The sequence below is a fragment of the Ruditapes philippinarum genome, unplaced genomic scaffold, assembly GCF_026571515.1.
Source record: "Ruditapes philippinarum isolate M1 unplaced genomic scaffold, ASM2657151v2 ctg2791_1_1_1_1, whole genome shotgun sequence".
In the NCBI taxonomy this organism is placed as follows: Eukaryota; Metazoa; Mollusca; class Bivalvia; order Venerida; family Veneridae; genus Ruditapes; species Ruditapes philippinarum.
Window position 1 is genome coordinate 71,331 of NW_026859068.1, and position 26,744 is coordinate 98,074.

The 26,744-nt window shown below is 29.9% G+C and overlaps 1 protein-coding gene across 2 annotated transcripts; it reads left to right on the plus strand.

Annotated features, from left to right (window-relative positions):
- The first annotated feature begins 6,819 nt into the window (after positions 1-6,819).
- Positions 6,820-23,549, plus strand: LOC132755060 (probable G-protein coupled receptor 139). Of its 2 annotated transcripts, none has more exons than XM_060745848.1 (2): positions 6,820-7,340; positions 22,139-23,549. In XM_060745848.1, exons 1-2 carry the CDS (start codon positions 7,317-7,319, stop codon positions 23,258-23,260), a joined length of 1,146 nt encoding a protein of 381 aa, XP_060601831.1. In that variant the 5' UTR covers positions 6,820-7,316; the 3' UTR covers positions 23,261-23,549. The 2 variants fall into 2 exon arrangements, with proteins under 2 accessions (XP_060601831.1, XP_060601832.1); XM_060745849.1 differs by lacking the exon at positions 6,820-7,340 and adding an exon at positions 18,781-19,222.
- Positions 23,550-26,744: the final 3,195 nt, after the last annotated feature.

Genomic DNA, 26,744 nt, shown 5'->3' on the forward strand with positions numbered 1-26,744 from the left:
CTTATACTTGCGAAGAAAAGCCAATGACATTCGGTGAACATTACAAAGACCTTCTTATAACTTGGACGTTTTATTCCATACTTCTAACGCAGTTAAAACTGACAGCTTATTTTAATGATTTATGTACCATTACTTTATCATACGTTTCATTTTCCCACCCGAATGTTCCAAAATATGTAAATCAAGGCTCATAAAGTTCTAAACGGGCAAAGACTGTCTTTCTAGCTGTCGAAAGTAAGAGCCCACATGAACTAGATTCAAACTGAACATAGATTTTACGGAGACAACTTTTCCTGAAGTTTCCAAATATTAATGTGGACTCTAAAGTGTTCAAAGTTTTTTTTCTATAATTGGCCCCTGTGATCTAGTTTTTTTACCCATATGACCCAGATGCTAACTTGACGAAGATTCTTTTTGACCATGTTTCATGAAGAAAGCTTAGTGTTCATAAGGTTTTTCTAATATTTGGTCTAGTGGCCAAGTTTTTGAGCCCACGTGACCAGTTTCGAACATGACCTACATTTTAAAGAGACAAACATCTTACAAACTATTAAACATAAAATGGTCGATATTTTTATCCATATTTTTACGTGCAAGAGCGAAAATATTCATTCACTGGTTATATGTAGGCATTTTCATTGTGATTAAAACGTGTGTGTGTTAATGTAGTGATTCTCGTACTGTTTTTCAGATGTGTGTATGTAGCGGATTGCATGGTAAAAATGAATATATTTAAATGCATTAATTTAGAAAAAAATAATACACCGTTCAATAAAGCAAAGCATTTTATACAATATTTCCAAACATGAAGTCTTTGGCACAACTAGAACTAGTGGTAGTGGGTTTGCGGGCAAAAATGAAGTGAATTCACTTCCCACAATTTACACGTATGTGTGTGTGCGTGTGTGGGTGGGTGCGTGCGTGCGTTGGTACTTGCGTGCGTGCGTCTTTCTTTTCTCTTTAAATTGTTGTTATATTTCATTTCTTATGTTCTGAATCATGTTGGGAAGAGGGTAAATATAAATGAATCCATATTTTGTTACGATTGAAAATGTTAAACATTTCTTCTTAAAACGTTTTCAAAAGATTATAGATTAAAGTAATTTAGCATAAATAAGAAATTTCGTAAAAACAGATATGTTTTATTCCAAAAAATAATAGGAAATCTGACCTACATTGTTTCGTATTAAAGAAAATGATGAATAATTGTATTCATAAAAAGCTATTATTACACTCAAGTTCCAACTTTCATGCACGCGAATCATTTTTTTTTTCTTTTTGTCCAACTGCTTTCACAAAAACAACCCGAAATGCATTACAAAAACAGAAGTCTGCATCTGAATGCACGCGCTTCTTGGAACCTTATCAAACGAGATAAGTTTGAAAAGTAAACGTTGCCTGATACTAATTTCTAACCTTTATTTATAATAGGATACAATATTGTATAAGATGATACTCTTCATTCCTGTTACAAGACGTAAGGTTAGGAAAATAAGCCGCAATGCATTTGATCATGACGTATTTTAATAGACATGTCGACGGATGCATAAAAACAGAAAGATGAATCATGTGAGAAATCTAAACTTTGATTTTCTATCTTTATTTCATTTTTCTGGCAATTCACAAGAAATTAAAGATATATTAGTATTTTAATGTGCATGAACTCTTATTGTAACATAAATAAGCTGCATCTTTATTTTATCAATCATTTTCTTGCCATTTGCTTAATGGCTCTTGTTAAAAATAAATCGAAAATTCAGAATCAATATCATGAAGCTTTACCTTTTCAATAATTCATGATATGTAATTATCAAAACAAGACCTATATTTGAACTAACGTCATTGCCATCAGCAAATTGTACTTCGTCGTGGTCAATTTTAGGTCATATTCCTTTGTCAATATAAAGCATGGTGTTGATTAAGGTCATTGGCCCTATCTTACATAATTTATGAAATTCATATATTATAGCCTACTGTATTTTATAGAAGCAATTGCTTTACACACCCTATGATACTTGATATGATACGATATGGCATAAAAGAAATATTATACAAACAAAACGTTTTGTTATGTGTTATAAATTCAATTTAAAGAAGTCTACCTCGGCGACAATGCATTGTCAGACATATACATGACAGGTGCGATAATATAAACAATGAACTTGAGACATTATATGTGTGAACAATTAAACACGTGCCACTTATATTCTTGACGTCGCCCAAACGTGTAATATTCAAATTAAACAGGTGTAACAATAAACAAATGTCTGCATACAAATGTTGCGAAATACGAATATCTGACAGACGGTGTCAATTGTAACTTTATTATTTTGACATTTTTTTACGTCCGAAATCCAACGAAGTGATTCACTTAAACATTTTATACATTTTCAAGTTCGCAATTTGGTCTGCACTTTAAAACAATTCCACAACAACCGTATAATCTACAAATTGATTGTGTTTTTTTCTTCTTTATTTTGTTTTTTAAAAGAAATGATCTCTCTTGGTGCAAAAGTTAATATTGTTAAGTGTGTTAGTCTGTCTTCGAACTGTTTTTTTTCCTGTAATATAGAGACAGCAGATGAAAGTAAAAAAATATACAGTAACTGAAAATGAACGACTAAAAAACATTTATAAACATTTTTGAAAGAGCCATTCATGCGTGCAGCTGGATTTTATTAATAAGGCAATGTTCACAAGCGAACTTGTCGTTTTGTCGGGTGAATGACGCAAAAGTATATGAATACTGAAATAATTCTAAATTAACAGTTCGAAGTTTTTTTTATTGTAATTAATGTCAGAAACATCTGTCGCAATTGTGTACATTGCATTAATATTTAATGATTGCGACAAGCGAAGTTTACGTGACTTTACCTAAATACAGTTTGTACATTGAAATAAGTCTTTGACTATTAATAGAACTCATCAACTATTACACGTGTCCGAAAATGAATGTGTCTGTTCTTTGATATTAAATGACGTTAAATTTCATTCTTCGTTATATGCAGATTCTCCACAATAGACAAAGAAGTAACAAGAAATCTTTGATGCAGATTTCCTTTATTCTTACCACATGTATCAATAGAAGACATATCTGGCATGGGTTATGAAAGGAAAAGTTAGTTTAAACTAGTAAGGAGACATTTAATTTTAGATAAAAAACAACAACAACAATATATTCTATAAAACATAACTTTAAGAAGAAGAGTGATAAGTTTTAAGCAGGAATTGATAAAAATGTATCATAGCTCAGGTTGAGGGTAGAAATAGTAGACAATAGATAAAAACGAAGGAAATAGCAAAAGTTTGTTTCCAGCAATGACTTAAACTATTTTTACAAGACTAAATTGTTTGATAATATAGAAACCATAAATAATATTAACAATTTGATAAATGTTGTTTAATTCCCTCTATTTATATTTATTTCAAATGTGTTTGAGTGAATAAATAAGAAAAGCTGGAAAAAAATGTGATCCCTCGGAATCATTAATCACAACAAAATTACATGAAAATTGCAGACTCGGTTTGATTAAGTCTGTATATGAGGGATAATGAAAGTGCACTTTATTCATTCATACCGATATGAATTATAATAATTATATATTTTATTCCTCCAATATTGAGGAGCATAATACTTTTTCGAGGTACGTATACCCTAAAAATGTATCAGACAACTATAACTATAATTAAGTTCTATTGATTCATTCTTCCAGAATTTTATCTTGTCTGTTTGTGTCATTTTATGTTTCTTTTAAATTCTAGTTGTTAATAATAGATTGTGTTTCACATTATTCCGTGCGCAATGTCTGCAGACCTGCAAAATATAATAACAAAGTCACCCTACAGACATGGGGAAAGTGAATGTATAGACACCATATGTAAAATATTAATTTTCAGTATAAGCCATCTTGATTAAAACAAGTGATATTGCATACCAGATCCGGAGGCACGTGTGTTTTTGTTGTAATGAATACAATAAAACAGTCTTACATATAAACAGAAAGTTATAAAACAATAGTTTACTCGTTGCAATATTTGTCAAATAGTAATATATCTATGACATGTATGATATACTGTTTGATGTCGTTAAGCATTCATTTTTAGACATCTTAAAGTGTTGACCATCACATCTCAAAATGCGTATTTAAACTGCTCAATTGTGAAACCCTTTTCAAACTTATTACTTTAAATGGCAATTTTTATTTCAATCTTGACAAAACCATTTATAATTTGAAAGATATTTTCAAGGAAAAGCAAACAGTGCAGGCCATGATCAGACGACACAAATGTGTTGGTTTATCTTGGTCTACACTGGTGTCATGTTACTTTCCTCCAGCATAGAAAAATACAAACCTTTGAATATAAATGCTTTAATTATCCTATCACAAATTCAGTGATTAAAGTTAATGGAAATATAAGCAAGTCATGCCTTTATATGAGAAACAATATTCTAACAATTGCAAAATGTTGGTTAAATACAGTGTTATTTAAAACAGAAAATAATTTAAAGATAAATATCTCTGATTGATAGGAACATGAATGTATTAAATTTACTTAGTTTAACAAGTTAATATGTTTCCTGCATTTAAATAATTCAATTTACTTCTACGTGTGCGGTCTTACTTATAAATAAAGATTAAGATACAGCAGTCGCATATCATTCAAACATGAACATTTACATATAAATGAAATTCATCATCAATGGTGTTTACATCCCCAAAAAAGCATTCCAAAATGATCAGTTATATATTTCCTTAAAGCGCTTTAATATGTTTTTTTGTTGTTTATCAGTGCGAAATTTCAAAATACGTAACTACAACCATTTTTACACATCTTTTTACATTATTGAATTTAATTCTTTTTTTCCATTTACACAATCTTTGTATTACATTTCATACACAATACTGATACAAATAATGGCGTATAAGAAGTATGCAAGTGCCCTCATAATCATTTCACGGCAACATCTTTGAGTTGTATCGTTATTTAACAACCTACGAGTTCAGCACCTCTTATAAAAATATTAAAAGATTATAAAAGATATAATGAAGGTTTTACCGTTGATGACAATTGATTTTGAAGGCGAGACCTCTATTTGAACTTCAGTTATTGCCAGCAGCATTTTTGTTCCAGTAGGTGGTCAATGTAAGGTCGTTTTCCTTTATCAATATAACGTGTGATGTTAATAAGCGTCATTGATTCATTACTGAACACTTTGCTTCCTTAATATATGATAATTGTAGAGAAATATTTTCTTTGTTTTATAACGCTTACGTTTGATATATAATGATATAAAAAGTATGACACTGAAAAGCGATTTTCTTTATGATTTGTTTGTATGATTGTTTTTACAATTATTATTATTATTATTATTATTGTTGTTATTATTATTATTACTTTGCGTTTAAAGAGAGTAATATTTAGCCTCATATAAACATGAAGACCCGAAACAATGTGAACTTATTTTGAGACATTATGAATGTTAATGATTAAACACGTGTCACTTATTTTCCTCACGTCGCTCAAACGCTGTACTACATAATTATTTCAACTTTAAAAGATGTAAACAAATTTACGAATAACATTGATGGGGAAGGTTAGTTTATTCAGAAAGTATTTTCTCATCACATCTTTTGCACATTTGAAATGGAACAAACATATCTTGACGATAGCTTGACGTTGCAAAAGGCTATTACGACCACGGAAACTTTTTAATTATATTGTACAAAATTACATGCGGACGACATATACAAATTGATCAGCAAATATTTTTAACTATTTTTTTTTTATTTATTAAACATAAATACTTATTCTTCTTTGTAGAAAAAGAACATGATAACTTAATTCCCTAGCCAAAACAGACGGACCACCAACCCTTTATCATTGAGATTATAAGTTGAAAATAATAACAATGATTTATTTTTGGTTTGGTTTTACGTCGCATAGCACAGTATAGGTCATATTGCGATTTTACGGCTTTACTGGTAGAGGATGACCTCAAGTGACGTTTCGTTGATTATTTTAGGCACGAACGGGTTCTTTAGGACCTTCGACGTTTCCTAAGCCAGCTGGATAGTTTCCTCCTGTCAGGATTCGAACCAGTAGTAGTGGAAATATCAAGGTTGATAATATTGATAAAATTCATTGAAATGAAAACCAACAATAATAATTACAATAAAAATAATAATGATATAAAAAAACGATGATTAATAATAATTATAATGATAACAATAATGATAACAACCATAATGATTATCTAAAAATGTAACAGCAACAACAACACTAGGGCTGATGATTTCATTAATAAAAAATAAAATATGTGAAAAACGAAACAGCCACATCACGTACTTATGGGTCAAGGTCAAATTAAGCTAAATTGTGAGTATTGAATATAATGTCATTTGCTGCTTACATCAGTTTTATAGTCAAGACCTGTGTTTGAACTTCTAGGTTATTGTCCTGAATATGTAAAACAAATGTTGAAATGATTAGTATTCTGTAAACGTAACGCTTACGTATCAGGACATGTCCTTCATCTCTTTTGTTAATTAAACACAATTAAGCCTGACATAAATAAGAATTGTTTGAACGGTCTCTAATGTTCATACTTTCTTGAAATATTTTCTTACTGCTTTGCAAATACTTACCCACGAAACACATATTAAGCAGATATTTCTTTGAGAAATAATACCAAATAATATGCATTAAACCACAAGAGTACTCGGCCAATGGAGAGCGTTTCTTCCAATAAATATACAGCGTTGTATTTTCAATAGTGATAAGCGATGGAAGACTCTGCGGCAACCAGATATAAGCACATTGGAAGAAACACATGCGGCAAAAAGACTTTTAATGACCTTAAACGATAGTAAGCTACAGTGAAGATTATTTGATGATAATATTTTCAACAACGCAGGTGTGCAACGATACAAAAGACAGTTGTGATATGTAATATCATTAAACGGGCTTTGTAGAAGTAAAAACGGGATCACAAAAGTCACTCTTATCGGTCTCTGATATTTAAAAAGCTTATGATGCGATACGAGCGCATTTTATTTGGCATATAATACGGAATTACTGCTACAAAAATTAATGCCGAGTTAGTGTGAAAAAAAGTATACAGACATATTATAATACTTTTCAAAGCATTTGTTAAGAAAACTGAAAGAATAATATACATTTCCCGAGGACGAACGCTCAGTACCACTATAGATTTATTCATTTTCAAAAACGGATGCATACAAAAGAAGACATTTTGAAGAACTTGGATTAATATCATATAGCATTATTGAAGGGCTGTATGGTACTTTTCACTTATGCTATTTGGATATACATCAAACGTAAGTACTCTGGGTTTTATTATTATTATCATTATTATTACTATTATTATTATTAAAGAAGCGACATTTTTTCCCTATAAAAATGTATTAGTTATAAAGAAATTCCCCAATATCAACATTATTACATTAATGACAAACAGTATAAAAGCAATATCCGTTGTCAAACAAGTTGCCGTTTTATTTAATTTTACCTATGATATATGGTGCTATATCAGTCAAATATATTTCATATTTGTAAAAAGATAAATATGAAATATAAATATGAAAGTGGTCGGAGTCAAAACTCATATTTATTTTAAGGGACTTTGTGAAAATATGTGGCATTTTATCATGTTTCGTGAAAATATATTCCATATTTCACTCAAAAATTATCCTCTTAATATTTGAAAGTATACGTGCTATTTTTTTCTGTTACTTTTAAAAGGCACATGTTTTGACCTTATCTCTCTCTATCTTGTAACAGTGGTAAATCTCTCTTATATGATACACAGAGCGTTTATGATTTCTGAAAGTAACGAGGTAGTAAGATGTATGGTTGTTTGTCAGGCAAAAAAGTTATTTGTTTAACATATAATGAAATATGAAACATTGCTTTTAAGCAGAGAGTGTTTCAATGGCATATTATTTACCGTAGCAGCATCAACAAGATAAATGCATACATCAAAATTTATAATTATGTTGTCCGACATCTTATCTGGATTGATGAAGTTACAGTGCTACTTTAGGATTTAAATAAAGACATGCGTGAAATTATAAGAAAAATTATTTTTATCAAAACAGTTAATTAAAACTGTTATTTTTCTTGTACTTTAATCAATACATATCAAGGCTTATTAACAATTTAACATTGTATCAACAGTGAAATGAGTGAAAGTGTATATTTTGCAAAAAAAAATATTTTAAATTATTATTATATTAAATTATTCTAAATATTCGCCAGTATAAAAATAAAAACAAGAACATTTAAAAAAGAAAAACAAAAAAACGTAAAGTCAAATACAACAAAACTTGGATAAAATATAAACGTACCAAACAGTTTAAATAATTGACACAAACATAACTCAAAGAAGCAAAAATGTAAATAATTTATCGCATTTTAATTATTGAAAATTGTTTAGTACAAGACAATGCATTGTATGGTTTCAGTTGATATTTAAATCATGCATTACTTGATGTTTTCAAGTGTAGAGTGCATTATTGTTTTTATAGCGCTGGCAAATTCTAACCATTTTTATAGTTATTTAGCTATATATAGTATAGGGAGTATATATCTAAAATCCATTTCGAGTTGTTTCCCTTGCGCTGCTTCGAATGATTATGAAAAGGCGATGTTGTCATATAAAGGATTAACTTTCTGTAGTGTTTGTACAAATAAATATATGACACAATAACACCAATTTGCATATTTGAAATAACGACGGCTGGTTATATTTATGCAAAATTGTTGATTTTATTGTTGTTTACATTTTCATTGTGGACGAGCGAATGCAAGCAAACTTAAAATGATCTTCAACGATTTAATTGATTTAATGAAAATTAAGCCTAAAGTTCAATCTCAAGGAAAGTTTCAGATTTCATGACGGATGCCAGCGCGACGACAGAGCCTTGTTGTTTGTTAAATTATCATACCACCTTTGTCGCATTTTATCCAACATAAGTTATGCTGCGATATCTTTTAACTAGAGAAATGCAATCTCCAAAAAGAACGACCTAAAAGGCAAAATTGAAAATGTTGACTCGGCCTTTTAATGGACAATAGTGGTAAATGCAAGCTCATATATGCCCCCTAGCACCGGCTTACACAGAATTCAACATTAAAACATGATATAGTGACATGTTGAATTTAGAAACATTTGCAACCGTGTTTCTTACTTTTTTTTTAAAACTATAAATCAGTTAAGTATCAATTAAATTGATCTGTCTTAAATTCTGTATGACTTTAAACTAATTTAGGCAAATGTAAATGAGTTATTGCTCTCAATAACAATAACAATAATAACAATAATTTAAACATAAAATGTTTCAATTATGTAGTCGTGTGTATAGAAAAGGCTCTGGAGGATTGCCTTGGATTTAAATGGTTTATAAGTAATTTATTTACCGCCCCGGGCATTAATTAACACTTTCAATAACTCTCCATCATTCTTCAAAAGGGGGTTTATTTGTTTGTGTCCGATTACTTAGATTTTCAATATATTTTCATTAGATAAAACAGCATTTGTCTCATTTGATGCGTATAGCCTAACATTCACATCAAACGTGAATTGATTCGCACATGGAGATTTTTAGTTAATGAGATTAGAATAATATCAAAGATTGTTTTCCTTTCATGCGGCACTTTTAAGAGATATAATTATGTTACACGAACATATTTGTAATACAATGCCTTTTAGGCTAGTCATGTTCCAAGTGACAAACTGTAGGTATATTTTTCATTATTATACTTAAAGGCACATTATGCCTAAGAAATCCATATTTTTTTATTCTTTAGAAATGTCAAACGTGCGTTTCATAATGTTTAAATGATGGTTTAATAGCATGAAAGATGTTTAACAACTGGATCGGAGACGCCGAACATGCAGTTATGTGTCGTAAAGTTAGCAAAATGTAAAGAAAGTAGTATTTACACATCCACACAAAATACAAAATTAATGCACCATAATTATACCAATTGCCAACAGAGCTAAAGACGTAAACGATATTTCATGTATATAGGAAAAGAGTATATTTTAGGAATCGTTACAGGATAAACATAAAAATAAACAGTTTTTGAAAAATAAAATTATATCATTTCTGAGGCATAATGGGCCTTTAATATAACGTTGAGTAATAATTACAATAAAGTGACAAATCAATATAATAACACCCAATGCGAAAGATTTATAAAACAATGCAAACAGTTATTATGCGAAAATGCATGTTTTATTTGAAAAGAAAAGTCAACACCTTTCATTGTTTTCTTTTACATTTATCATGGAATGACAATTGTGATTAAAAAGATAATAAATAAATGTTCAGATTGGTCTAACATGTCCTAAAGGCTTCATTTAATGAATTTTCCTATTTCATTTTCTTCCGTCTCATGTCTTTTATGCGTTTCTTTTGTAATTAACTTAAAAGCTATGTCTGTATTACTAACTAGAGTTATTAATGAGATGTCACAAAGGCTGAAAAGTGTGTTAAAGGTGACTCCGATAAATGCTTTGGATGTACATGTACACGTGTCCCGTAATGAGGACATCATATTTATACACAAAGTATTACATATACATGATATACAAGGGGTGTTCAGTAATTATGCAGAAAAGTCGTTACGGTGTTGGGCGGTTTAACTGGAATTACCTTAGACTTATATGTAATTTTGTAGTTACGTTTAAATCCAATTTTATTGAAATTTTGTGTATACGTTAACAATATGTTTATTTACAATATACAAAGAGAACGTGAATTTCCCATGAGTATTATATATATGACAGCACTTTTTCTGCGTATTTATAGAACACCTGATATCATTTTTATTAAGAGTTTTCTTAATTTAAGCAACTTCAGAATAGTTTGCTTATTAACCTTAGTGAGGCATTTCTTCTTACTTTCTAATAATTGTGAAAGTATAATAATCGTACTAAAAGTAGGATCGTCCCTTTTAACTGACAGGTGTTCCATCAGATGCCGATCTGGCCATTTATTCATTAAAAGAAAATATATCTTGCGACTCTTGCGAGCCTTTATTTCCAGAGAAAAACATTGCTTGTTTTGTTTAATGTGTTTGTGTGTTTGTGTATGTGTGTTTTTCTTTTTTGGTTTTGTTTGTTAGTTGTTTTTTTTTACTGTTTTTAAATGGTGCTAATAATTTCAGGAAAAAAAATGATCGCACAATGTATAAGTTAGGCATTCAAAAAATATTCAATGCATTTTGTTTTCGAATATTTCGTTAATTTACATATTATATTTTTGTTTCAAATATTGTTATTACATCACACGGCCTAAAAAGAAATGTTTCCGTTTCATATGAAAGAAATAAGTTAAAAATGTGAATGAATTATTCTGTAAAACCATAAAAGAAATTTTGTTTATGCTAACACACACTCTATTTAATTTTCATCAAATAATAATGCTTTTCTTTGTATAAGTATGTTTTCTTTCAAACACAGACGGGCAATTTGAACGATAATAAAATTAAAAAGTCCATCCCTCCTTCGAAAATGAATAAATAAATAAATAAAACAAAATAGAAAGTAAATAAAAAACACAAAAAAGACAACAAAAAAGAAAACAACAATTTAACAAACAAAAACACTATAATTTCTCTTTATTTAATATTGCAAACATTGCAGGATTCAAAATGTTATACACTTTAACTTGCATAAAAACATATTAAATTTGCATTTCTGTAAAAGGGAAATAGGGCCCTTTATTGTCTGTTAGATTCGCATAAATTCACTTCAAAATTTCTGTTGCCTGTAACCAAGCATGCTCAAAACATAAGAACGTTAGTAAATTTGGAGCATATTCAAAATTTTATTTCATTTTTTTTTTAATAAGCGGTTCATGTTATGATAACATATTTTAAAAAGAAACATTTTTGTGTCAATGTTTTTTAAACCCCCGCCGTATTAACAATATAAACTTTTTTCCAGAATAAATAATGGTTCAATTAATCATATCTTGATAGGTGGTCCTCTACAAGTTGACTGGACTTGACATCAACTGCAACATCGTCATAAACTAACCAGACAGAACACTTTATTTCCGATCAAGGTCTTTTACATACAACATGGGGATATGCAAATATACACAAATCAATCAATATAATTATTCGGTTCCGGTAAGGAAAAAAGTAAAAAATCGTGTTTTTTTTTGTTTTGTTTTTTCGCAATCAGTATCAGGTATCATAGGTGAATTCACTTCATACATGCGTGCTTACATGTAAACGCTATATAGCAAAGCAAAAAGGTATATATGCACTAAAATAGTAAATGTAAATTAAAATGTCATTTTAAATTAAGACATTGAAACAGGTCACCTCACAAAATGAAATTGACATAAATTCAAGTACATTGTACATAGATATAAAACCTAGAATACGGATTTTAATCTTATCTTGTATCGAAGAAATAGTTGTTGTTGTTAAGAATAAAGCTGACTGGACTTGAACTGCTTATTCTGGTATTTGGAGGAAAAAAAGTATAGCTCTTATAAATTTGCATAGATTTGATAATTTAACATCATTTTACATCTTTTTGAAAATCAAGTAACTCTTTATTAATCCGTAGCATAACGGATAACGTGTCAATAGCAATACTATTATGTGCATGTTGTAAAGATTTTTGTCAATAAGGATAATTGATGTGAATGTGCTTAGAGTACAAAAAAAATGTTGAGATTAGATTAAGATGATGAAAGGTTGCGCGTTGCACTTTTCATTATCTGTCATGACTTTAATCAATTTTACTGCATCTGCAGTTTTCACTAATTTATTTTGATGTGATTTTCGTAAATGATCTCAAGAGAGACCCTGATTCATCATAAATCACCTTAAGTGGTTGTAAAAGACCATAGAATATTTATGAAAATAAGGTAGAGAGGCGATTGATTTAAGTAAAGAGGTAGTATTGCATACTAGATAGTTCAATTGTGTCCGTTCATAGGAGATATTTTTGTCTATTTGATTTTATTTGGTTTTACGACACAACAACATAGTTAAGGCATATGGCGCCGAAACAGACAAGATGATTTTGAGAGCTGTTTTTTTTTATATTTACCTAAAACAAACTTAAGGCAACACCAGGGGACAAAACCACCTGACCGACTGAAACTAAGAGATGCATAGAGTCCAGTATTTCGAACCCATTTACCCTCATCTAAAGATCACACAGTGTTAAACGGCGGCTGTATTTCTTAAACCTCAACCCGTAAACCACAGGGAGATATTGTAAAGTGCAACATCTCTTAATATCTATTACACAAGCATCGTATCCAGCCTTCTTAAATGATAAGTTAATGTAATCAATGGTATCAGAGTCCATAAATGTAATTCTTACTTAATTGTAGATGCAAACCTCATAATCAGGCAAGACTTTTTTGTGGTTAAGACAATATTATAGTAAAATTGATATTGATATTGTGTTTCCCAGTGAATTGTTAATTAATGTTAATAGAATTTGAATATGTCGCCTTTGTGTTTCAACCTTTTCTTATAGATCAACAGCTCACCATAATTCTAAACACAACAACAACAACACATCTCTTAGTTGGACAACGTAAATTCTGCCTTGTCACACATTTGTTTTAATGTATGTAATATGTATTTAATTGTTATAAAACAGTCTCTAAAATTGCATCCAATTCCGAAACACAAGCCAAGACACGTCAATTGGTTTATCTTCTGTCCATGTGCATGCACAAAAAGGAATAAATGGAAATGGATGATTTTTGTTAATTAAATAATTAAGCATGTGCGTGTGAATTCCTCTGATATTAAGAAAGTGCTAAACTTAATTAAAACGAATCGACCTTTAATAATGTTTTGCGTTTTAATGACTCCAAGTAATCATCAAGTTGTAAAACATTGTACAATTTCTCGTCATGGTATAACATGAGTGTATGTTATCATATTTTGATTGACATTACGTGTCAAAGACAGCGACAAACCAGTAGTAACTATGATGCCATCTTGCTTACACTTGCGAATTGAAACGTAAATTAACCTCTTCTTTTTGGATTATATAATATTCTTCTTTATAAACTAAATTCACCTGAAACCATATAAACGTCCCGAAAGTTGATTTTTTCGAAAGCAATGGCGATATTCATCTCTTACGCCCATTTTCACCCCCCGCACCGGTTAAAATAACAACTTTAATATTATTGGCCCCAATGATCCCGAAGGGCTACAAAACTATAACAACCCGTAGATAAAGAACGTGGCATTTTCATATCTGCCATACAACACCTTCCATCTGTTAGTAAAGTCTTTGTTAGTGTTCCCTCATTTCGTGTTACATAATGTGATTGGTTCAATTTGTCTACATCAGATAAAATGTATTTATAAAGCATTTGTATGACTGTGAATGGTTTGTTTTATATAGTCTGGCAGCTGTCATCGTGCTTATATAACAATGATGCGGTTGAAAAAATAAATGTTGACAGCAGCGTGTTTACATTGTGTAGGAAAAACTTATAAATATAACAATGCACTTTTTATATACACATGTATAATACTGCACTTTAATTAATTAAATGAACATTCCTTGATATTATATTGTACATATGGTATTTGGAATTAAGCGTATGTTTTGAAATATTATGTCATTGTTTGACTGGGTTGACGTTAAAGTTTTTATCATGATGAAATTTATCCAGATTCTTTGTGGAAAAAATGAATCAGACATATTTCGTTTAAGATTTTTTTTGAATTTGATAACAATTCATACATGGAAACACAACATTTGATAAATAAGATATATTAACGAGAAGAATGAAAAAAAAATCAAATGAAAACAACTAATTATTTTAAATTTGTATAAAGTTAACATGTTTAATGATATAGTTATAGGTAACATTTTTATTCTCTTAACAATGATATATTATTTCCGAAACACTTAGTATGGACAGACAGTTTCACTTTGTATACTGATCTATTTATTTCAAATAAATATTAGACTTGAAAATGTTAACTCAGGAAAATTGTAATGATTATATCACAAAAATGTATTAAATGGACACAAAGGGACAAAAACCTAGAAGATCGTTCGAAACTAGGGTTTTCATTTTTTTCATCTAACATTCAAACATATTCATCATTTATAAGGTAGAGGAGAGGAGAATGTCTCTTTCATTAGATTTCTATAAATGTAATGCATTATATTTTACAATAACTTTGGAAAGCATAAAAAGTCATAAATGGAATTGTTTAATTAAAGTGACATTATTATTTAAATTAAAAATGACATTCAGCTCAGTTTTTGTAATTTTCAGGTTAAAGTGAGTAAACTGATTTCAAAAGATTGACTCTAATTACTGTGATTGACCAACAGCTGATATTATACAATTATTGACTAGTGTGCCATTAAATATGATGTGATATTCACCGGCAGATGACATACTGACCGAGGCGATAGCCGAGATCAATATGACTTTCTGCCGGTGAATATCACATCATATTCAATGGCACCCTAGTCAATTACTGTTTTATTATATGAATAGGCTGTAAGAATTTTAAAAAATCACAGCAAATACAGCTTTATACAATCATGTACAACAAATTCCTGTTTCGTTGAAGCGCTGAAAAAAAGACGAACGTGTAACTAAAGGCGACAACAATATTAATTACGCAAACGCTGCACATTCAAAAGTAATTCAAGTTTATACTAATCATTGCGGTGTAACTATAATTGTAAAGTAGCGATATTTCAATCGAGAAATATACAATAAAGCACAAAAACGCAGCAATTATTTTTTCAATAAGCACGCGTTATTAACAGTCTACGATATATGAACATTGAATATGAGTTGCAATCTATTTTTAGACTAGGAAAATCCACTTCAGTCAGTAAATATGATACTACACCCAGTGAATATGATTCTATAAAAAGTTCTGTTGACTACTGTTTGGACCAATGAGAATGCAGCTATATTTAGATCATATAATAATAGAAAATATCTAGGATAAAATATGAATCGCTATAAATATAAAAAGAATCTTACTGCTCTACTCTGTTTAAACATTGAACGTTACAGGTAAATGCCGAGGGATATTTACAGAACTTGTTTGTTTACCGTTCATGCCAAGTAAATGATAAAATTGAAAAAAGACAAAATGTAAATCTTGATAATATAGTTCTGTTTTGTTCATAGTCATTTGACCATTTTGACTTTAGTCTTGAGATTGAAACACCAAGTGTGCATATATGATACTTTAAGTTTGTATTTATTCTTTGATATATATTAACATATATAATATAACAAATACTTCACAGTCGTAAAATTGAATTTTGACGAGCATACATATAGCTTATATTCGTGCATTAAAAAACAGATAGCAAGATAAGAAACATCACACAGTGTAGAGGCCAAACTATGACTCAAATTGTTCTCTGTATACCTTACAGCAATGCAGACCGTCTCATTAAGTCAAAATGCTTCATAATTACATTATCTATTACCATTAGATTTGCTCTGAATAATATGGTAACATTTTCCAATCTCTCAGTATTTAAATAATGGATAATAATTGTACTGAAAAAAAAATTTGAGTATTTATATTTTTTTTGGATGAGCAAGTATTTCAAATAGTATAAACAATATAAAACATTTGCTAACGTCTGATATAAGGACCCTGTAAATGATGTAATTTATACAATAGTTCCGTCTAATTTGTATTAAAATTTATTATCCATGTTGCTAAATGCTTCTGATTTTACCACACAACGGCAAAGAATATTTATTTGGAGCTTACTTATAAGAGAAAAAACAAGTAAAGTACTTTTTTATTTCCGTTTCAATTTTAACGGCTTAAAGGAACGGTAATTATGAATCAATGTGAATTATTATTCATTTAACGCATTATTAGGCCCAATTACATTATAAGATTAGGTAAAATGCAAAGTTAGCAGCCGTAAATTGAATCTGCGAAATTAAAGTCATTGTTTCTATTTATTGTATGACTTAAAAAAACAGGGTTTATTCTTGAAAATTAGGCAGATTCTCATATTTTCAATTTTAATCCCCTGCTCAATGATGTGTACGAGCAGTCTTAAAGGCTTTGTCAACTAAGTTTAAACGTTCGGGAATTAACTTTTTCTCTTGAATTATTAATTCTATATATGCACGTATCAGTCAAAATAGGGCACCGTTGTTTTCAAACAGCTGACAATTTCAGAAGAGCTTAAATCTTTAAATTCTACTCATTTTCCTAGAGATGCACTGTTTCTGTCAGAAAATGTTAAGCACGACCTTGCAACACAAATATGATAGTCTTTAAAACTACTTTTCTAATTATTTGCCCAGTCAAAGATTAAATTGGTTTAACCGAATTTATATTTTCACAAACCAAATTTAGATTTAAATGTTTAAATATTTATGTTTAAATGTTTTGTAAACAAGTGAAAACAGACCTTGGTTCTTGTTAAATATTTCACATAATTCTAGGAAGCATTAGATTATTAAATAAATAATGCACATTTAAATCAACCACGACGCTAAAAGATTGCGGTTTTTTTTGTATCAAAAAATTTGTTCTTGTAGTAATAAATTATCGCAATTAGATATACTCGTACATACTTCATATACATGTATACATATAAATCTAAACTTGTCTGCGATTTACACAAATAAACATAAACTCATCCATACTTTTTTGTTAAGCGGGACTTGGTATATTTTTGTCCCACTTGATAAAGGTTTGGTCCAATAACATTGTGCACATTTTCAGATCATTCTTTTCACTCAGATTTTCAAGAATTATTATCTTAAATTGTGGAAACTGACCCAAAATTATAAAAGCCTTATAATGCTATTAACTCAAGTCGGGTAAAGAAATTTTATTCATTTTTAAATATATTTTTGCGTTAACTTTTACATGTATCTTGTTTAAACGCCCTACTTGATATATGTTTTAGCTACAGCATCTTTCGGGTTATTCTGTATATTGCAGGTGCACATAACAATGATATTGTTATAAGTTAATTAGGAGTTGAAAGACCCATTCATTTTCAAATATACATGTTTTGTTTTTCTCATACTTTATAGGCTCATTATGCCTCAGAAATGCCATCATTTTTATTTCTCATTTATTTATTTATTTGGTATCTTGTGACATTATCAATAAAATACTAGTTTGTCACATAGATAAACTATCTTTTGCCTTCTTTGCTCTGTTAGCAATCTGTATGATTATAGTAACTTAGTATTTTGTATGGAAGTCATCATAAAACTTACATGTTGCTACCCTTATGACACGTTACCCCACGTTCAGTGCTACTTTGTTCACTTATAAAAAATCTAACATGCTTCAAATATTGTGCATTTAAAGTAGTATTATCATTTTTTTTAATAACTGAATAACTTCCAGCTGTTGTAAATGCCACCCATCGTTTCTATTGATTTATGTTGTAACATTTTAAGTTTTATCATTCCCACATCTATATGGGAATTTCTGTTGGGACAAAAACACACTAATTCATTGCCATTCTTGTTTATAGAGATAAAACCTTTGTATTTTATAAGCATCTCGGTCTAATAAGAAGCACATAACTAATCACAGATGACTTATTGTACTATTTAATCTTCACTGAAATAAATAAGTCAGCACCTTTTGTTGATTTTCAAAGCCTAGTCCGTTATCAGTTTTTCACTTAACATACCGAACTCTATCCTGTCAGTATTTCGAACATTTCCAATAACTGAAAAGATTTTTTTCAGCATCAGACGCGCTGCTGTACAAGCTTTCATAAACGTTTATTCGCTTTACAGATATCATTAAATGATTTAAAACCATGGTGAAAAAGGTGTTTTGTTATTACATAATGAAGAAAGATGGTCAAATATACCTTAAACTATTTTAGGCAGGAATAGGGTATTAATATAAGAGGCAATCTCTACGGTTTGGAAATTAAGTGATTCGATTTATTTCAAAGATTCCGACTATCAACTAAATGAGTGAAAAAACTGATTTCAATTTTGTTAATGACAAAAATATGAGTAGGTGATGCGGTTGCTTTTAAAAGGATTAAATCGTCTTGAGCAGAATTGTTGATTTAAAAACCTCAAGGGATAAAAAAATAACTTTACAGATTAAACTATTGAATATTTAAGTGGAAGTGAGAAAAAAAAACATTCAGGATTAATCTGTAACACATATTCAATTTCGTTATACGCCAAATGTAAGTATTTAACTCATTATATATATTAGATATGTCGTTAAATATCCAAAAGATAAAATCTAAAAGCCATTAACTGCTGCAGGTAGCAGTATTGTTATGGAGATTAAACGAATTATGATTTTTAATAACACAAGTTTGTGTTATAATAAACGATTATAGGGGGAATATTATTTTCAATTAAATGAACGTTATATTTCATGATTTTATAACCCGAGTATTGAAACGAAATTTTAAATTTACGATTATGATATAATACCAATAAATTACCTTCTAGGCTCAAAATTTTAGAAGCAAAAATGCTGTGTCTATGCTCATTTTCACTTATGTAACTTCAAGCTCTATTTTTGAAGAAAGTAAATGCTATTTTCAAGTAAGTAGTTTCACGATTTTATCTTAATAGACTGACTGACAGTTCAATTATCATGATTTATGCTAAAGAGTGGCATGCTTTTTTGTTTAATTATCGCTATATCGCTATTGATGTTATTCAATAGCCTTATAAATTTTAATTTAGCTATTTTTATACACGTCTTATTTCTGTAATGCAATGTACTTGCCAGCTGAAATTATGTTGGATTGTTCAACAAAAAACTTAATTAATGTATACAAGATTTGGATGTTATACACAATTTATACACGTTAATATCAGTTATAAATGTAAACAGGCTATGGATAATTTCTACACAATTAACAGAACCTTCTGTGTTAACAAAGTGTTAAGAAATTCTATTGTATATTACTCGGACACATTTTGTACAGTTTGTCTGTATAAAATTACAAGTTAATCAATAGCTTACTTATGCTTTATTGTTAAAACATAAAATTCTTCCTTTTCTTGCAAATTAAATGATTGTGGCAATTTTAAAGGGGTTTAAATATAAAAAAAACGAAACATTCAAACTTAGCAATTGAGTTTTCAAGAATTGACCTGAGTACCAAATATAGTTTGATACCCAATAATGCTCGTGAAAAAATAGAAATTAATTTTTATTTAAGATATTGGTGCTATTGAAATGAAATTAGAATAATCAAACTAAAGCAATCATGTAAAAAATAATATATTCACTAGAGTTATTAACTGTTTTTTGTGGCGGATTTTTTTGCAAGAAAAAAAAACAAACAAACAAAAACACAAACACACAAAAACAAAAACAATAAAATATAGTATCGTTTTTATATTTGTCTCTGGAAATAAACAGATGGCGCCCCTTTTTTTAATTACAAATAGATAAACATCTGCTTCTGACATCACAATACCAATCAAACGTTGAATGTCTCGTTATATATCTTTTCATATCTTGTGAACAAACACATTTTGTACTATAGAAGAACAATTAAAGGACGAATCATCACACAAAAATCAGGACAAGCTGTACATATTGAAATGCCCATTATAGTTTCGATTTCCAAGGACAAAATCTGATATAGACTATTTGTCAAGTATAATGCCTACTTTAAAAATAATTCATCTTATAACGTATAATTCTTGACATATGTACGCAATTCAATACAACCTGATGATATGATAGCATTCTGCAAAATGGACGTCATCAGGCAAGAATATCAGCCAAAGAAAATAATATATAGACTTACACTAAACACTTCAACTATATATCAAAATACTACTCAATGTGACATAGAATTGACCCTTTTAAGTTTTAACACTTCATTTATGATATTGACCAATGATATTCTTACACATTTTACTTATCTACTGAATTTTCAAGCATTTCTGTACCAATCTGGTAAAAATAAGGTTAACTAGACAGCTTATTGTATGTTGTCGTTTGTCGAAATCGATTTGTATCATTTGTTGGTTTCAGATTAAACAAATTTCAAAATTATTGATAAAGTTTTTTGGACTAATTTTCGCAAAAAGTTTATTTCTTCCATCGATTCCATGGCTCATTTGACAGTTGTTTTCCGATTCCGCTACACAAATAGCAGGAAATGATTAAAAATGTTTCTTTTAATTGCAAAAAATGGAGGGATTTTGAAATCATTACTGAAAAAATAAAACAGTGAAATAAAAGCATTAGCTTCCGTTCAAAGATAGAATAATTGTTTAAAATGTTCATTATCATTTTATAATATAACATTTTTTCTTTTCTGGGGTCATGCTTAGGTAACCTTATATTACACGGTCGTAATATTTAACGTCAGACTATGATCTCTATAGCTATGAACAATATATGTTCACAATATCATAACAATCGAACTAAATAAATCAGAGTCGAAATAAAATAAATATGTCCTTGTGATAAACCATTAGTCTGCTGGTTGCAATTAATCATACCTATGCGACCAAAAGTCACCTAGCAAATTTTTGCCGTCCAAACAACGACTAAGCCAATCAAAGTACAATGAATATGCGACCAGTGCAGACAAAAATCAGCCGACACATTTTATTTGTCCGAACATGGACTGCACTGTTATGTATTCAGCCAATTTATGTTCTTATATTTTCCATACAATAGCAAAATGCGAAACAGTTAGCCCTAAATATTAACTCAGAGATATTGTATTTTTGATTTTTTTAAGATCATTTAAATATAAGAAACATAACGGTATAGAACATATTTGTAATCAAAATGTTTGTTACAAGAAGCACCTGTTTCAAAAATTCAACGCCGAGTTGATTAACCTTTATAGTATAATCAAATATTTGGATGCTGAAATTAACCAGAAATCAAGAGGTTTTACCAGATCAAAGAAAAACGTTTCTCGTTCAAACAAATAATTGATATTTGTTTTATCTCTAAACCAAACTTGAACATATATTTAAGTCATATAATTGTTTGAAGACAAAGGTTAGTGAAACGTAAGAATGTTAACAGTCGGAATATTTTTTATATTAAATCTCTGCTTCTTTTCAAATGTGATGGAATAAACTACAAATATATTTTACAATTTCAGGTGTCCCAAATGACGCTTGTGAGTTTAATTGCCATGGATTCTGAACGTGAGGCTAATCTCACTCAAGTACAAAGTACGACATTAACCCCGCCGGCAAGTTTGGATGATTATGAAGCATTCTACTACAGAGCACAATACATTACAGGCCTTGTGTTTTATCCAATTTTATGTATACTGGGCATGACAGGAAACGTGATGAGCATAATCGTTATGTCTCAAAAACAAATGAGATCTTCAACTAACACCTATCTTTTTGCATTAGCCGTTTCAGATTTGATAAAACTGTTTGTAGATTTTCTGTACTTTATGGTGATATTGTTGAATCAGATTGATACATCAACCGGAAATAAAGCATACGTATTTTTGTATCCTTACGCGCACTATATTTTTAACGCGTCATTGTGTGTTTCGGCATGGCTCATTGTCTCAGTGGCTGTGGAGAGATATGTTTATGTTTGCCATCCAACGAGAGTGAAATTTTATTGTAATATATACAAAGCAAGAACTATTTCCTTCTCCGTATTCGTGATCATGTCAGTTCTTGCTATTCCATACGCTATGCGATATAGAACAGTTCAAAAGGTAAACAACGAAACAGGTGCAATAGAGTATGACGTCATATTATCACAACTGTGGCAAAACCAACTTTTTACGGATATTTACACATGGTTTCAAAATCTAATGCGTTCTATAATTCCATTAGTTATCTTGATCATATTAAACACGTGCATAATGTACGGACTTCGGAGGTGTCGTCTGCTCCGTTCAAAGACTCCCAAAAAGCATCGGATAACAACAATGTTAATTACAGTGATTCTTGTATTCCTAATTTGCATAACGCCAGACACAATTATGTCAACATTCTTTGGACTTGGATATTCCGAAGAGAACTATCTTGCGCGTGGAATTAGAGAAATTACAGACTTGTTGCTACTCATTAATTCAGCAGCAAATTTTGTTATATATTGTATATTCAATACAATATTCTGGTGCCAATTTCGCCGCTTGTTTTGCTATTCCTGTTTTCGTCGCAACATAGGCATAACTGATGAGAGAAATTTGTCCCTGCTTGACGTTGGATCGCATGTTAGATCAGTGAATAGGCGGCGTAGTGATATATGAAAATGTTAAGACCTGATGAATCTTTCATACTATATATTAAATATAACTGTGCTTTCATTTGAAGACAAGTAATGCAGATTTTGTATACATTTTGTTATAAGAAATGTTAAAGAAAAGGGTTGATTTCCAGCAGTACAGAAATAGTGAACGGAGTATCGAGCGGAGCAAAAACACTGATAACGCAAACACGCCTTTCTTATTAATTGTTATTGAATAATATTTCATTCCATATGAACATTCATTATCATGATACATTTGTTATGTATATCTATGTTATATCTTGGAATAAAATCCAATAAAAATGAAATATGTTTAGAATATTTCCCAGGTGTGAGTTTTCAGACAATAACAACGCCTTGAATGTGTTTAATTTGTATCACAAATTAAAGTAAACTAATTAGACGCTTTGATTCTTATGAAGTTTTAAGTTTAAACAAGCCCGGACAATATCTTAAGAATGATGAATTTACTATAGTTTATGGCTGTATTTAAACGGTGTGAAATGTATCATCGTCTTGTGCGTGAAGCACTCTGATTATGGAATTTTAATTGCTAAAATTACTCGATAGATATCCTAGTTATAGCATTTGCAGAATATCAGCAAAACTGTTTATTTCCATACTTCTTTGCATTGACATTGTGGACACTCGTCTTACTATACCGCTTTAATGAATTTGACATATCAATTAAAGTGACAATTATACTCATTTTTGGCATTGTCAAGATGACCTGAATTAGCAATTTATTTGAAAAAATAAACTATATTAATGGTTTTTGACCATTTATTGATAATAACAAAATCTAGAGTAAAATATAAAAACTACCAAATAAAAAAGACGTCCACTCCTTTTTATCAAATATACATTATGGATAGAATCGGAAAGATATTTATAGGAATTCTTGTGGGTCATTTTGTGAAGCAAGATATAACATTGAAAACTATAATTGCAAAATATAAAGCTTTTTGAAATTTTACCTGTACATATACTTTTAACTATGTGATGAACATGTCACTTTAAACTTTTTTTTATGTTAAGCATTTATTTAAAATAATTTGATATAGTATTAGAAATTTTACTTAGTAATGTGTGCAGTGGTACCAAGAAGGTCAGTATGCCATGAGATCGATTTAACATACAGGTGTCTTCAAAAATTGAACATGTTACGATTTCAACAAATGTTGTTCGTATAATTTGATAACAAAATGACGTTATATATTTGAAATACTCTGGACCACAACTTTCAAATGTTTCTGGTAATGAAATTGCAAGTCTTCAATCAACGAGTTATTGACACTTAAGATATAAAAGGTGGAATATGTTTTATGATGCGTCGACCTTATACGTCAAACCAAACTGCTGACGTGAAATTAATTTGTTTACCAAACTATTATCATCCTTCATTAAATTAGTATGAATTGAAAAGAAAACGCGATTAAGGTAAACATCCTTCCTAACAAAACCTCTTTTCATTTCAGAAAACGTGAATTTTTTATATAACGAGCTTCAAGAAAGCAATACAAATTGTTTAATTACTATTATTACGGACATACTTATTAAACATATAAATAGTGATTGTGTATCAAACTCTTTGCTATTTGACTTTAATTAAAACTTCATAAACACCTGCTCTTTTCAGAACTTTGATACTTTTTTTATCTGAACAAAATATCCATTATTTCTTATCCGTTCAGCTTTTACTATTTATGGAAAAGAAAACTATCTCAAGAAAGCCAAAATATTGATACAAGTTATGTGATAGAATACGACATGTTCAAAACAATTTCCATAACAAAAAAATGAAGCTTGCAGAAAAACATCTGCCAAGCTTTCATACAAACGTTCAAAAGAATAAATATAAATTCTTGTCGTGTGTATACAATTCAACTAGAGGTGCTATAAAAGAACGAACGATAAATAGTCATAAACATGAGATGCTTGATCGTCGGATGAAATAGCCCTAAACAAGAGATGCTGGAATAGCACGATAGAATAGATGTAAGCAATAGAAGCTCTGATAACAGAATAATATTAATAAAGATATGATAAAGGCTAAATAAATAGAAGTAAACAGGGGAATAAATAAAACGTGAGATTAATGCTATGATAGCCAAATTAATATAATGTAAACCAGAGATGCTATGAAGCCCGATAATGAAGTTGTTAACAATAAATGTTATGATAGCCCGATTGAGCAGATGTAAACAAGAACTTATATGATAACCTAATAGAGCAGACTAAATCAAGACAAGCTATGATAGCCGAACAGAGTAGACGTAAACAAGAAATCCTATGCTAGCCCGAGACAGTAAGCGTAAACAAGAAATGCTATGATAGCCTGATAGGGTATACGTTAACAAGAAATGCTATGATAGCTTGATAGAATATACGTAAACAAGAAATGCAATGAAGGCCCTAAACAGCAGGCGCAAACAAGAAATGCTACGATAGCCCGAGACAGTAGGCGCAAACAAGAAATGCTATGATAGCCTGATGGAGCAGACGTAAACAAGAAATGCTACGATAGCCTGATAGAGCAGACGTATACAATAAATGCTATGATAACCTGATAGGACACACGTATTCAAGAGAAGCTATGATAGCCATTCATGGTAGAAGTAAAAAAAAGAGATGTCATGATAGCCCGATAGAATAGACGTAAACAAGAAATGCTTTGATAGTCAGATAGATAAGAGGTAACAATATATGTTTTGATAGCCCAAAAGAAAAAAGAGAAGTAAGTAAAAGATGATACGATAGTACGATCTAATATATGTACGCATGAGAAGCTACTTTAGAGTGAAAAAATAGATGTAAACAAGAAATACTATGGTAGTAGGATGCATCCATGTAAATATTTTCGATTTCAAAATCACTTTCAAAGTGATTGAAAATCACTTAACACAATGGTTATCATATTGTTATTTATCTTTTTTTTGTGTTTTCTTTTATCAGGCACACGGGTTGTTTTCAAATAATGTTCATTTACTTGAACTGTTTTTGAGCAATACAATTCACAGCAAGCTTGTCAAATTAAATATCACTTTCAAAGTAAATAGACAAAGGATGACTTAGAATAAACTGTTTGTTTAAATCTAATAACCGCGACAGGCAATAACAAGTCTATATTATTAACCTAAAGGAAATCTGTAGGTTATTCATTCTTCTTTCATGCGTAGGTGGCAGTCACCTCGGTGAGCCTCAGTGTTCCTCTTTCAAACTGAATGATTTATTGTACTTTGTTTTATATCTACAACGAACGAACAATTAGTTAAAATACGCTCGACTCCTTACTATGATCATATTTTAGACTTGATATTAAATTCATTTTCAATTTGAATTGCTTTGCATTGATTAACTGTAAAGTGAAATATTAGCAAAGTGAAAAGACTTCTGATATATCGAGCCAAACATTGCTAGCTTGCTTTGCTGGCAACTTGTTGCGAATTGTTTGTTTGTTTCATTTTACGCCTTTTTCCAACAGT

Excerpts from the sequence above, each read along its gene's own strand:
- LOC132755060 (XM_060745848.1), top strand. The coding sequence starts at position 7,317 with ATGCTATTTGGATATACATCAAAC. Across the intron at positions 7,341-22,138 it reads TATTTGGATATACATCAAAC|GTGTCCCAAATGACGCTTGT; the intron begins GTAAGTACTCTG and ends TTACAATTTCAG.